The sequence below is a fragment of the Camponotus vicinus genome, unplaced genomic scaffold (genome assembly GCF_025532165.1).
Source record: "Camponotus vicinus isolate PSW18456_S1 unplaced genomic scaffold, iyCamVici1.0 SCAF_4, whole genome shotgun sequence".
Classification (NCBI taxonomy): Eukaryota; Metazoa; Arthropoda; class Insecta; order Hymenoptera; family Formicidae; genus Camponotus; species Camponotus vicinus.
In genome coordinates, this window is record NW_028141976.1 from 1963691 (window position 1) to 1978279 (window position 14589).

A 14589-nucleotide genomic window follows, 5' to 3' on the forward strand; every position below is an offset into this window, starting at 1 on the left:
GGATGTATTGTGCGTAGGATTGGGATGGTCGTTCCTGAAGTCTTTCAGAGTGTCTTGAATACCCCAAATACCAAAGGACGGATGCGACATGTGCACAACAACCAACGGTTCTAGCACCGACCTTGCATTGGCAGTACCAGGATATAATGGGATTGATTCCTTGACTATATTCAATCCACAAGTTATACACCTTTGATGATGTGTGGCGCGATTGTATCTGGAGACGTAAGATATTTCTCTCTTGCCTATGGACGAACAGTTGATACATCCCATCTCCAGCTGTGTGCTCCTCTGCATAAGATTGCGCTTGTTTCAATTGATATGAGCCAATGGTCAAATGAATCAACTCGTGTAAGGTCAATTGAGGGAAATCAGGGATTGAATCCGCAACTACGGGTTGCCACATCACTCTTTTCCTGGACCAACCTTCTCTTTCAACTCTTTCCTGGAGGAGGTTCAGCATTTGCGATAGACGCAACATACGCTCAGCAATGATTGTATCATTTGGATCGTCACTGATCCTCGGTGGTCTGAAAGCATTGCAAAGAGCGGATACAATGCGCACGTAATCTCCCACATACGATATCTGAGAATTTGGGAATACATGATCTAATGCTTTCCACTTCTTAAGGAGACCGTTAACCGCCTCTATCACCCAGCGTATTTTAGTCACGAGGCGTGATTCATTGGCCTTAGATGTAGTATGTTGCGAACCTTCTCGGAGGAAATGGGGCATTTTAGTTATGAGACCTAGATCTTCCAGCATCTCGAAGCAATCTCTGAAACCACGATCCACCACGAAAACATCATTAGGTTGCAACCAAGATCGGAGCCTGCTCGCGTCAGATCGCATTATGCTGGTCAAAATGCTTGCATCATTATTTTTACCATCCGCGAAGTAAGGTCCAAAAACTTCTAAGATGTATCCTGTTGAACTTACAAGAATCATGGGTTTTACTAGCGAACGTCCTTTGTGGAGTGAAAAAGTTCGTCTCTGGAACTTGTAATTAGAACTTTTCTCTATATACATATACGTACCATCGGCTACAAGGATACAGACATCCTCTCCACCCGCGAAGAGCGTTATAGCCATGGTTCTCGTATGCTTTGTGATGAAATCTTCTCGAGAGATATGATTTGTTCCCAAAAAGTTCGGGACAAACATTGAAAGGAGAGCAGTACGAGCTGCAGCTATCGCCCTATCTACTCTCCTCTTTTGGAGAGCGAATAAGGTAGACAAAACTGAAAGGGAAAGACCAGTACGTAGTTTCATCAAAAGCAAGGCAAGACAAGTCCGAGGAGAACGTCCAGATGTAGATCTAATATGACCAGAGATTGAAGCAAGAACGGAATCGAATTGATCTTTCTTCAACCCGGTCAGATTATAATAATCGTCATCAGTAAGAGCAGGTGGATAATCAAAATTAAGTCCTTTCCGAGAAGCAACTGAACGTAAGTTTTGTAACAACCCACAAAGAGTTTTATCGTCTAGAATCGAATAGTTTGACTTTACTTCGATATCATCTGTTGCTGTTTTACTGAGAAAATCATTTTCCAAGTGTCTCATACAACATCGAGCATTTGGCGGAATGAGTATACCTCTGTCTATGAATATTTGTGTTTTCGCCATAGGAGATATACGAGTCAGTTTCTTAGCCTTCTTACATACGATGCATCTCGTCCCGGATGCTGTGCAGCCCTGGATGCTGACTCTTATCTTCACTGAGGAAGGAATGTTGCTTGATTCTGAGATGTTGGAGCGCTGAGGAGTATCATTTGTAACAACAGATTCAGTACTGATAGTACATGAAATGCTGCTTGTACGATTGCTCATAATGCAATCGGATAATGGATATTAACGTAATAGTGACAAAAAAATAAACAATGAAAAGTAATGAAAACGAAAAACTAAGCTACTGAAGATTAGCGCACACAGTTTATGCTCTGAAAGTGCGCTGATCGTTGATAAAGACGATTCATTTAAGCGATGAAAATAATGCGGTGACAGTTCACATACAATGCTTCCAGTTCAAAAACGCACTAAAAAACAACTGTGTATCCAAGTCGATTGTTGAATCTGTTGAGAGGAACAAATGCCGGGAAGGAGACAGAACAACTAAGCTACTGGTCAGATGAAGAGTGCACAATACTATTTGTGCTCTAGGATTGCTTTTATCGTTGATGAGAAACCATTGATTGAATGAGGTGAAGAACTAATGCGTTGGGTCCTGATTTCGTGAAGACAAACGAATGACGGGAAGAAAAACAAGAGAACAAAGCTACTGAAAACGTGGATAGTGCACAGTACTGTTCTCGTTTTGGAAATGCATGAATTGTTAATTACAATGGAACAATTGATTATTTGTCGTACATACTATGCAGCAGAACACAATAATCTGAATGAAGATACCAATCTTAATAAATGCTTCGCGAAGCTGAGCATTGCATTCCATGAAAAAGAAGTCCGTTCCGGAAAATATTCTTTACATCTCCTCACTGAGGTTTGGAATTCAAATATTTTTTCGTAATATGTGATTTCGAATATACATTGCATTCGCAAAATGATCTAATCCCTTAAAATCAAGTTTGGGCTTACAGTAATATCGTCCGATTCATCGCAAGGGATGCTATTGTATGATTGTTGAGTAATATGGCAATTCGTTCAAAATATCAGGCTTGATTCTATCTTGAATGCATGAAGGTCAGATGAGCTTTCTTTCGTATTTAAAGCAGCGCATACTCTAGTAGTTTTTGAGAAAATATAGTGATGAAAGCTCAACAATAGCATACTGAAATGAGACCGGCACTACAACCATGTGAAAGACTCCATTGATTTTTGAGACTTCAAGTTGCCCATTCTCAGCCTCTAATTGCTCGGACAGCAAACGGTTCTAAGAGGTTGTGAGCTACATCGGCAGGAAGAAAATACCACACTTTGGAGTGATTCTGACGTGGGCCAAAAAACGGCCTTATTGACACCCCTCCTTTGATTTGAAGCGTAGTTTTTGAATTATGAGCAAAAATAGTTAGTAAATCACGCGTCGGGTACAGAAGGCAGGCAGGAGCGGCGCGGCGTGCCGCGAGCGCGGGCGCAGCTGACCGCCCGACGGGTGATTATCACCGCATGAGTCGCTAACTATTTTATCTTATAACATAAAATTATGCTTTAAATAAAATTTTGGTAAAGAAGAAAATGTCTTAGAATTACGTCAGAAATACGTGTTCCTTAAAATAACGTTATTTTAATAATGAAAAGTTGTTCCGGATCGCCGGCCGTCCGACGTTGCAATCAGCTGATTGCTACACGCGATGTGGCGGAGTGTGTGCGTAAGAGAGAGAGAGAAAGAGAGAGAAAGAGAGAGAGAGGGAGGGTAGGAGGGACAGACATTCATACACACGCACGCACTTTTTTTCTCACTCTCTTTCTCTCTTTTACGCAACACTCATACATTCTCTCATTCAGTCTCTCACTCGCACTCTCTCGGTCACTCACTCACTCACTCACCTGCTTACTCACTTGCTCACTCACCTTGTAGCAGCGTAGCGAATCTTCATGCTATGTATTGTTGTTATCTGCTGCACGGTTATGATTGCTAGAGATGCGCGACACATCGAAATTTTTTTGATTATTAGTCTCACACTCGATTGACACAACACAGATTACGCGATAACGAGTTTACTGTTTATTCACTCACTATTGATTTATCGATACCAAAAATTACTTTCAAAGAAACGCGAATGCAAACAGCACATGACTCGACGCGAAGCGACGGACCGCGGAGACTGCGCGACCACAAGAGTTATGTTGCCAGAAACGCGACACGCGACATCTAACAAACGACTTGCGCGTGGCGCGTGATTGACGCGAGATAAGACGAACGATCGGCTAAAACCTTCGCATTGCGAATGCGGTAGAAAACATGAAACGTATAATGACATACTTAAAAAATTAATTATTTATTATAAATAATAACTATTTCTAATTATAATAAATAATTATTATTTTAAAAAGCATGTGTTCTACGTTATTACGTTTTCGAAATTATTGCATTCACGATGCGAAGATTTAAGTCGATCGCAAGAATAATGTAATTTTAATTACATTCAAGTCGTTTGTTAGATGTCGCGTGTCGCGTTTCTGGCAACATAACTTTTGTGGTCGCGCAGTCTCCGCGGTCCGTCGCTTCGCGTCGAGTCATGTGCTGTTTGCATTCGCGTTTCTTTGAAAGTAATTTTTGGTATCGATAAATCAATAGTGAGTGAATAAACAGTAAACTCGTTATCGTGTAATCTGTATTGTGTCAATCGAGTGTGAGACTAATAATCGAAAAAATTTCGATGTGTCGCGCATCTCTAGCAATCATAACCGTGCAACAGATAACAACAATACATAGCATGAAGATTCGCTACGCTGCTACAAGGTGAGTGAGCAAGTGAGTAAGCAGGTGAGTGAGTGAGTGAGCGACCGAGAGAGTGTGAGTGAGAGACTGAATGAGAGAGTGTATGAGTGTTGCGTAAAAGAGAGAAAGAGAGCGAGAAAAAAAGTGCGTGCGTGTGTATGAATGTCTGTCCCTCCTACCCTCCCTCTCTCTCTCTTTCTCTCTCTTTCTCTCTCTCTCTTACGCACACACTCCGCCACATCGCGTGTAGCAATCAGCTGATTGCAACGTCGGACGGCCGGCGATCCGGAACAACTTTTCATTATTAAAATAACGTTATTTTAAGGAACACGTATTTCTGACGTAATTCTAAGACATTTTCTTCTTTATCAAAATTTTATTTAAAGCATAATTTTATGTTATAAGATAAAATAGTTAGCGACTCATGCGGTGATAATCACCCGTCGGGCGGTCAGCTGCGCCCGCGCTCGCGGCACGCCGCGCCGCTCCTGCCTGCCTTCTGTACCCGACGCGTGATTTACTAACTATGTTTGCTCATAATTCAAAAACTACGCTTCAAATCAAATTTTGGTAAAGGAAAAATTGTCTTAGAATGGTGTCAGGAATACGTCATTTTAAAGACATAACGTTTTTCAGGATCGCCCTGTATATATATATATATATATATATATATATATTGTGACCGTTAATTTATTAAGGGCTAATGACATTAAATGACCGGTGATAATGGCCCACGGCACACCTTCGGCGCGATCTCCTAATATAAAAGAAAAGTGTTTCTTCTCCAAAGTAAAATATATGGGCGCCAGGTGCGGGAATCCGCATCAATATAATAAAATTGAACGTATCGGCAGTACACACAAAAAAATGCAAAGCTCTCAGTAAAACCGCGACGGACGCTCGGCTAGCCCCGTCTCGAAATTGGTAGAGGGGCGGTCCGTTTTAATAATTCACAAGGAAGAATCGAGAATACAAGGTGGCTGCAAATAAAACATAATATTATAATAACAAGAATTGATATATTTAATACATGAATAAATTTCAATGACACACAAATTCGCGTGGATGTAGAACGGATCTATACAATTGATGATCGGATTATTAGCCGGCGGCGACGGGCCGGCATTCGAGCGCGATCACCGCGGGATCACGTGTCACGCGGCAAGAAGAAAGCGTAAGAGAAAAGTCCCGGAATTCCGCGCTAAACGAGACTTGTTAGAGTCTCGGCAGCTACGAATCCCCAAATAACTTTTAATAATGAGCACCGCGGTGTCGACTCTTTTAATGACATCCGTCTTTCGTAAATAGAAATAATTAATTATAATAATGGATCTACTTGCCGCCCACACAGTTAACAGAATCAATTATAGATGCGAGTCGATTATACAGATCTGCTGCTTTAACGAAAGAATTGAGCGACTACTAACGTATCTAACATGGACGTTTGAATCTAGACATGAAAAATTATAAATAACAATAAAGTATCAAACGATTTAAGCCTCGGAAATATGCGAGCCGACGTCGCGACGTAGTTGCCGGTTATCGAATATCGCAATCGCCTTTGTGCGTGAGCTCGTATCGAAAGTTTAACAGGCAAATATTTTCACAAAATCACAATAAACGCAACAAGAAAGACAATTAATTTGACTGTCGGCGCATACTCGGGAGAGAGGGCACTTAATTTTACTTGAGCTCGAACAAGACATGTCGGCCGGCCGCCATACGTTAATGCGCAATTACCGAAAGCATGAATTCGTCTCACGAAAAGAATTTTTAACGGCAGCAATTCGGCAGCGATCCTGTTCGAGCTACTTCTACCTGATAATCTAAACGATAAACGGCCTGATGGGGTCGACGCTCGTCTCACCGATGACTCCGTGAGGTCCTCGACGCTCTCGGCATCAGCGTGAGAAATCGATGGATTTGGGCCGTCGTACTCCTCGCCGGTCCGCCGAACAGTGACGAGCGGAAGGCCCGTCGGATTCATGCCGGCAAGTTAATGTATAATTAGGCCACTTGTGGCGCTTCCGCTACCCTCAGGATCGTCACGCGTCTCAATTAATCCTGCGGCCTTCAGGGCCGTATTCGCGCCTGCCGCAACCCTGTCTCTTCTCAGATTTTTCTTTGGTCCTCCAGTTGAAGCTCGGGGTGAGGGGTTTTTTCGGTAGCCGCTCGCCGTGACTGTTATGGTTTTTCGGTAGCGCTGAATTCGGTCGCAACGGCTCCGTTTTCGGGGTTCCGGAGTTCGATCTTATTTATTGGTCGACCTTCCCCGATTGTTCCTCGTACCTGCTGAGTATATGGAGGTTTACAGGGGCGGCAGCGAAATCTTAAATTGATGTTACAATTTATGAGAGTAGAGAGGGATACTTAGCTCGGCGTTCTCCTTCCAGTCGGTGCCTCCGCTCGTTCCGTATCTCTTGGCCTGATATTCCGCGCTGGGTCGAGTCACCGGGTGAGACCCCGCTAGCGTCCCCCATTACAGTAGTGCCTTATCTTAATATTATTACCGCAAAAAAAATACAAATTTTTACGCAAGGGAGGCGAGTCTATTCCCGCCTCGAAGATCCGCTCTCTCTCCCTAAATCAGGGGAGAACGAGGGCCCAAAAATTCTTCCCGGTCAGATCTCGCGATCCTTGTGACGGGCCGCCAGGCGTCACGTCACAATATATATACACACATACATATTATAAACATATTATACCATAAAAAAAGCTGTAAGAGAAACATTGAGCGCATATCGAGATATCGAGAAGCGAGCAGCGTGTAACGTTGCGCGTCGGCTGTCGCTTTCGTTGGTAGGAAGAAGGCAGAAGACTGTATTCTGTCCTCTTCTACTATCCGAAGCTAGCCGTAGCGCCGAGCTCACACGTACGCTTACGCTCACATCCTCATTACCCCCTCCACGCCGTGTTGCATGTTGCTTGCGGCGGAGATCTGGCAGCTTTGCTCTCCACGCTGTAGCAACCACGGTCTTATATACAGGTCTGGAAACTCAGGCGTTTGGGATGGGCCTCTTATTGAAGACGTTTTTAATTTACTTAGCGGCCGTTGGAGTCGTTGCGATAGGTTTTCCCAACATGGCGGACACCGTTTTGGCATTTTTTTTTCTCGAAATGCAATTTTCTCGTACGAGTTTCTCGCCAAACTAAATTTTCTCGCAAACGTGACGCGAACCTTGTTGACGTATAGCGTGGTCACGGTCAGCATGGTATTTCAAAAATGTGAGGTTACATTTATCTGGGAAATCCGATCACAGCGACAAGCAATGGGAACTAAATTCTACCTCAATAAGCGACCTACCCCTACCACTCGAATTCGAGGGGAGTTTCCAGACCTGTATATAAGACCGTGGTAGTAACTGGGTGCTCCGCGGCTGTGGAATTAAATTCCCCCCACCCGTTATGTCATGTGGCGGCAGTTGCGGTACTCGTGACGCCATCTAGTTTTAATCTAAGTTCTTACAACTCGGCCATCTTGGCCTTTCGCGCCGTCTCGGTGCGTCGGTTAGTTTCCTACTTTACCGGTTTCTGAATTTTGCAATGTTAACAATTAGACGCAATTTGTGGTTAACATCGTGACCAGAGAGAAACCTGAGAGCGGCCACTGGCCTCCAAAAGCAAATTTCTCGACGCTTGACGCGCCGTCTGAGAAAGTGGACGTGAACTATGTACGTTACGTTCGGTAACAATACATGGTTCGTGTCCATACTATGGTTCATATCCGAACTAGATAAGATGGACAGAGTCAGACAAAGACGGACAATCAATCGCTCTGGCTTTGTCTCACCAACGCATGAGCAAACCACGCGGCGAGCTAATAGCGATTTGTCTTCCCCGTCTCGTTTTTAACTTATTGATATTTCGAAAAGGATAAGAAATATCGGAAAAAGGATAGAAAATATCGGAAAAAAAAGTTTCACATATATGTATATTTAAAATTTTATATATTTTACTCAAAAATTGTATTTAGGAGACGTGTTTTATTGTGTACATGTTTTTTATTTCTCATAATAAAATATCTTTATGTCATCACTTTTGCCTTCGCCTGCACCTCTACCCCGGCCTCTACCTCTTCCTCTACCTCTACCTCTACCTCTTCTTCTTCCTCTTCCTCTATCTCTCCATCCCCTTCTATCCCTCCATCTTCCTCTTTGGACAAAAATATTGCTAATTACAGTTTGCAACTGTTCTGTTTGCAACAAAAAAATAAATATATTATGTAATAAATATTATATTTAAAAAAATAAATATATGTGTATAATCAATATTATATTACCGTAATATAATATTAATATGATAAATTATTATATTAACTCTAAGGCGAATTCTGAAATATCCGCGTGCAAGACGTTAAATATGACATATACATGACAGATAAAAATATGCTTTCTTAAATATATATGAAAGTGAGACAAAAAATCAGGCAAGATAAAGCAAAACATTCCGCGATTCCTTTTATTAACACTGTCAGTCGCACACGGATAACATGAGATATATGCGGCCATCAAAATGTTAATTATAATATGAATATTGGTTATAATATAAAATTTATTAATTTTTTACTTACAGTTAATATAATTGGCTCGGTTGTCAACACCGTCGGGGCCGTCGGAGTCGTCGCCGTCGTCGCCACCGAAGCTGCCGTGGCCGTCGGGACCGTCGGTGCCGTCGCCGCCACCATGGCCGTCGAGACCGTCGGCCCCACCGAGGCCATCGTGGTCGTCGGGGCCGTCGCCGTCGTCGCTACCGTGGCCACCGTGGCCGTCGGGGCCGTCACCGTCGTCGCCACCATAGCCGTCGGGACCGTCGCCGTCGTCGCCACCGAGTCTTTTGAGATTTAAAAATTTGCTTACTTAAAAAAAATACATAAATGGATAAAAAATATATTAAAAAATGAAAATTTACATTTTTTACATTAATATTACAAATATAATTATTAAATAATTTTTTTAAATATATTAATAAATAAAATATATTAATAAATTTATTTATCGTAAATTATTATATATTAAATTAATAATTTAAATTAATTTAAATATTTATATATTAATGGATTCTTATTAATTAATTTAATAAAATTTATCATTAATATTCAAATACATTAATAAAAAATTAAACAAAAGAAAGAGAGGAAGTATAAATCTGTAAATATAATTATATATAATTATTAAATATTAAATTTATATATAAAATTTATAAACTTATATTATATACTTCACATATTTCTACAGCATATCTGAGGTGTCCTACCGAAAATACAAGTAGATCTCGTTAAATTAAACTAAAAAATCCTATACTATTTTGCAAACAACATCGTAAAATATCAAGATTTATTAAAGAAAGAGATTAATTAAAGAAGAGCTGATGAGCACGTCTCATTCGTGTGGCTAAATCGTGGGATGTACGCGCTAGGCGTGCCAGCGGCGAATAATAAAGCACAATAATAAAGTTTGGCTGTACGCCGCCCGATTCTTATCTTTTCGTTGCTGTAATTGCTTGCAAAATCATATAAGACTTTTTAGTCCAGTTTGTACTTGTACGAGATATACTTTCGGTGGGACACTTTACATGAGACACCCTGTATACGTAACACATACTCGGATTTTCCATTGCTAGCATGTCAATATATAAAATAATGACATAATTATTGCACAGAGACCTACCTGTATTGTGTATCCACATATTGCATCTTACATCTTCCTGCTTTGGAAATCTGAATAGTCGTTTTCCATGCGATTTTCCATTCTTGCACTCTTTGTACACACACCTACCATAATAACTATTTACAGGGCACTGACTCGACATTGTTTATTAAAATGCGATGCGAAAAAAAATTTAGAAATGAAGTAAAAAAATGAAAAAAACTTAAAAAGAAGAAATACAACACGTGAAAAAACAGTTGTTTTTAAAAAAAAATATGTAATTTGTAATTAACAATTACATATTTTTTCTTAAAAACAACTATGTTTTTTTTTACACCAATTGATTCCTCTCATTATTTTGCATATAAAAGTATTAAGGTAAGATAATCGAAAAATGAATATTTTACTAGATATTTTATGGTTTATGTAAAATTAAGAAATTATTTCAAGCCCCATAACTCGAAAAGTACTCAATGAAGAAATACTTTATTATAGTGTTTTGGAAAGCTCTCGAGATAAGCTATAAGAATACATAATAAAAAATAGGGGGTTCCATTTAAAAAATTAAACCTTCATGTGACATTTTTGCTTATTACTTACTAATTATTGCGAATTTTGCAAAATGGTAGAGGACTTTTCTTCTTAGTTTGACCCAATCTATCATCACTTTACGTTTGGTCCCTCACGAATCGGACACCCTGTATATTGTAATATACTGTAAGCACCGCAGAACCGAACGTCACTCGTAAAGCTCGCTACGCTGACTGATTATTCTCGGCGTATTGTCGCGCTTTATTTGTTTCATAGTACTAAAAAGCCGCGAAATTATGACATTTGGAAATTCAGGAATAATTATAAAGCTTGCATTGAATAAAAATATTTCATCAATTCGCATCCAGATTAGTGGAGAAATAAGTGTACTCTAATTTGTAAAAATAAAAAAATGTTAAACAGAACGTAATTTTATTAACTATCTCCAAATGTTTCGCGGATAAAAAATTACTATTATCATAATTTATATTTCTAATTAATATATTCCATTCGTGATAAATCTACAGTCATAAGTTTTCGCATTATTGTTAAATATATTAAATTCAGTTTTATAAATCAGTTTAAATCAGTTTAATGAATTCTTTTACTATTGATATTTTATATATTTTATTTTTTATGAATTAATATTTTATTTTATATATTCTCAAATAATTAATTAGAAAATGTTCATGTCGATACGAATGATATCTTATTTTGATTTGTGTGCAACGTTCAAATATATAGTATTTAGATATTTATGCATTTTGAGAATTATAGCATTTTGAGAATTAAAAGTATTTTGCATTATATTATAATTAAATATGAATGATATATGATTAACGGTATTTATTTTTGCAATATTTAATTTTATATAGATTATTTCAATCTGTTTATTATATCTATTATTAATATGTACATATGTGTATTTATATTAATAAAGACACATATGTGTCTGACATTACAATATATGTATGTATGTATGTACATTTATTAATTCATTAATAGAAACAAATAGATATATAGATTATAATAAATACAGATATATAGATTATAATAAATACAGATATATAGATTATAATAAATTGAAATATCGAAATTATCGAAATATCTAAATATTTAAATTACATATTGTAAATAAATATGGTTAATCATACATTACTTATATTAAATTATAATATAATTCAAAATACTTTTAATTCCCGACATACTAAATTTTATTTTAAATTATAATGCACAAATATATAAATACGATAGATTTTAACATTACGGACAAATGCATCAAAGTAAGATATTATTCCTATTCACATGTATATTTTCTATTAATTATTTGAAAAATATATATTTACCAATAATTAAAAAAACCGACAGGGTGAAAGACATGAGTTTTGCGATATAAATCGCCGTTAGCTCGCCTCGTGCCTATCGCCGCACAGTTAGTGAGACAAAGCCAGGGCGATTCATTATCGATTCTTGTCTGACTCATTGTCAGTCCGCCTTATCTAGTTCGGACATGAACCATAGCACGGATACGAACCATATACCGTTACCGAGCGTAACGAACATAGTTCACGTCCACTTTCTCAGACGGCGCATCAGGACAATATGCCCGTTAAAGCGGGATGGCCGCTCTCAGGTTTCTCTCTGTCGTGACTAGAAGATCGCTGAGAGTTCGTTAAGTGCTATTTTACAAAGGTAATTACATCTTTTTTCCATATACTAGTATTTACATTGCGAGACTTATTATTACAGTATAACATAAATTTTATATACAGGGTGAGCCATTTTAATTAACGCACGCAATTATTTCGGAAACAAAGCATTTTAGAGAAAAATGTTTCAGACAAAAGTTTTATGGTTTCGAGGGGGCCATAAGATAGTATCATTGGTTTGACCTTGAAGAGTTATTTGAAGGTCACATGAAGGTCACCTTCAATTTCTTAAATGGAACCTACTATTTGTCATTGCATATTCTTGTAGCTTATCTCGAGAGCTTTCCAAAACACTATAATTAAGTACCTTTTCGTTAAGTACTTCTTGAGTTATGAGGCTTGAAATAATTTCTTAATTTTACATAAACCGTAAAATATCTTGTAAAATCTTCATTTTTCGATTATCTTATCTTAATACTTTTATGTACAAAATAATGAGAGGAATCAATTGGTGTAAAGAAAACACATAGTTGTTTTTAAGAAAAAATATGGAATTGTTAATTGCAAATTCCATATTTTTTCTTAAAAACAACTATGTGTTTTCTTTACACCAATTGATTCCTATCATTATTTTGTACATAAAAGTATTAAGGTAAGATAATCGAAAAATAAATATTTTACAAGATATTTTACGGTTTATGTAAAATTAAGAAATTATTTCAAGCCTCATAACTCAAAAAGTACTTAACGAAAAGGTACTTAATTATAGTGTTTTGGAAAGCTCTCGGGATAAGCTACAAGAATATGCACTGACAAATAGTAGGTTCCATTTAAAAAATTGAAGGTGACCTTCATGTGACCTTCAAATAACTCTTCAAGGTCAAACCAATGATACCATCTTATGGCCCCCTCGAAACCATAAAACTTTTGTCTGAAACATTTTTCTCTAAAATGCTTTGTTTCCGAAATAATTGCGTGCGTTAATTAAAATGGCTCACCCTGTATATAACAAATTGTACAATGAGTATTCTATTACTAAAATATAATTAATTACTTTCAGATCCGTTTAACCTAACCCATGGTTTTATCCGATCTGAAGAGAGAATAGTGTTTAAAGGCCTAGCTGTTAGATTAAAGCCGGAAATGTCACGGATGACATATCGATTGTTCCCAAGGCTCTTCGCTATATGGTAAGGCTCTTTATATTTCGGTTTAAACTTTGAATTAACACCAGGTATTATTCGAGTGTCTCTGACTAACACATAATCACCTTTATACATTGGTGGTTTAATACTACGCTTATCTTTATAAGGTAAAGGAAAAATTGTCTTAGAATGGTGTCAGGAATACGTCATTTTAAAGACATAACGTTTTTCAGGATCGCCCTGTATATATGTATATAATTTTATAAAATATAATTTAATATAAAAAATAATGTACCATTTTGCTCCTGCTGTTTCTGTGGCGGCGGCGGCGGCTGCTGCTGCGGCTGCTGCTGCTGCTGCTGCTGCTGCTGCGGCTGCTGCTGCTGCTGCTGCTGCATAAATATTTGCAGCTGTGCTGCAAACAATTGTTGCTGCTGCAACAATTGTTGCAGCAGCTGCTGGCTGTCAGGTGCATCCAGCACCAGCGCATCCATTTCTTCATTAATATCTTCTATAAAATTATTAAGAAAAAAAATTATAACAGAAACATTAAAATTTCTTAATAATTTTGTATAAATAATGATTTACTTACGAGACATTATGTTCAATCTGTCGCCGTGCTTTGGTGAACAGACACTGAGGCACACTCGGCATTTGTTTCATGCCGTTTCATTTGTTTTATGCCGTTCATTTGTTTCGCGGCATTTATTTTTCATCAGATAATCTTGTCGCCTTGTACTGTCAAGTAAACGTATTTTTTTATACGTGCTCTGAAATCTTGGTGTTCAAGAAACTGTCACAATCCCGATTTGTGAGTTCTGATTATTTCAAATTTCTATATATCTATCATATTTCATCTTTAGCTTCTTTTATTCATTCTTCTTTAATTCTTTGTTTCTGCCTATTTCTTGTTTCACAAAAATGTGTGATGAATTAAGAAAAAAATCTAAGCGAAGCTTTTCAGATGCTTGGCTCAATAATGATCGAATTAAATGTTGGATACGCAAAGTAGCTTTTGATGAGAGCTTGTATCATTGTATTATATGCAATAAAAATATTTCGTGCAACACACATGTTTTAAGACATGCGGATTCTGCGTGTCATAAAAATAATATTAAAGAAAATAATTCATCTTTAAGTACCGATAATAAAAATAATAATAAAAATTCAGATAAAAAAATATCCGAAAAATATAAATTTCAAGACCAATGGCTAGAGA

General features: G+C 37.8%; 2 protein-coding genes across 5 annotated transcripts in view; both read right to left on the reverse strand.

Annotated features, from left to right (window-relative positions):
* The window catches only part of LOC145969841 (uncharacterized), a 1911-nt gene extending 77 nt beyond the window's left edge, over nt 1-1834 (reverse strand). Inside the window, exon 1 of the mRNA XM_083096119.1 lies at nt 1-1834. This exon is cut by the window's left edge and continues 77 nt beyond it. Coding sequence (XP_082952245.1) covers nt 1-1834 — 1834 coding nt within the window.
* A 6517-nt stretch (nt 1835-8351) lies between these two features.
* On the reverse strand, nt 8352-12185 carry LOC145970091 (uncharacterized). Of its 4 annotated transcripts, none has more exons than XM_083096551.1 (3): nt 10067-10227; nt 8971-9230; nt 8352-8552 (listed from the first exon to the last, which is right to left on the reverse strand). In XM_083096551.1, exons 1-3 carry the CDS (start codon nt 10206-10208, stop codon nt 8535-8537), a joined length of 420 nt encoding a protein of 139 aa, XP_082952677.1. In that variant the 5' UTR covers nt 10209-10227; the 3' UTR covers nt 8352-8534. The 4 variants fall into 4 exon arrangements, with proteins under 4 accessions (XP_082952677.1, XP_082952676.1, XP_082952675.1 ...); XM_083096550.1 differs by having other exon boundaries at nt 8352-8592; XM_083096549.1 differs by lacking the exon at nt 8352-8552 and adding an exon at nt 12111-12185 and having other exon boundaries at nt 8783-9230; nt 10067-10170.
* Between the last annotated feature and the right edge of the window lie 2404 nt (nt 12186-14589).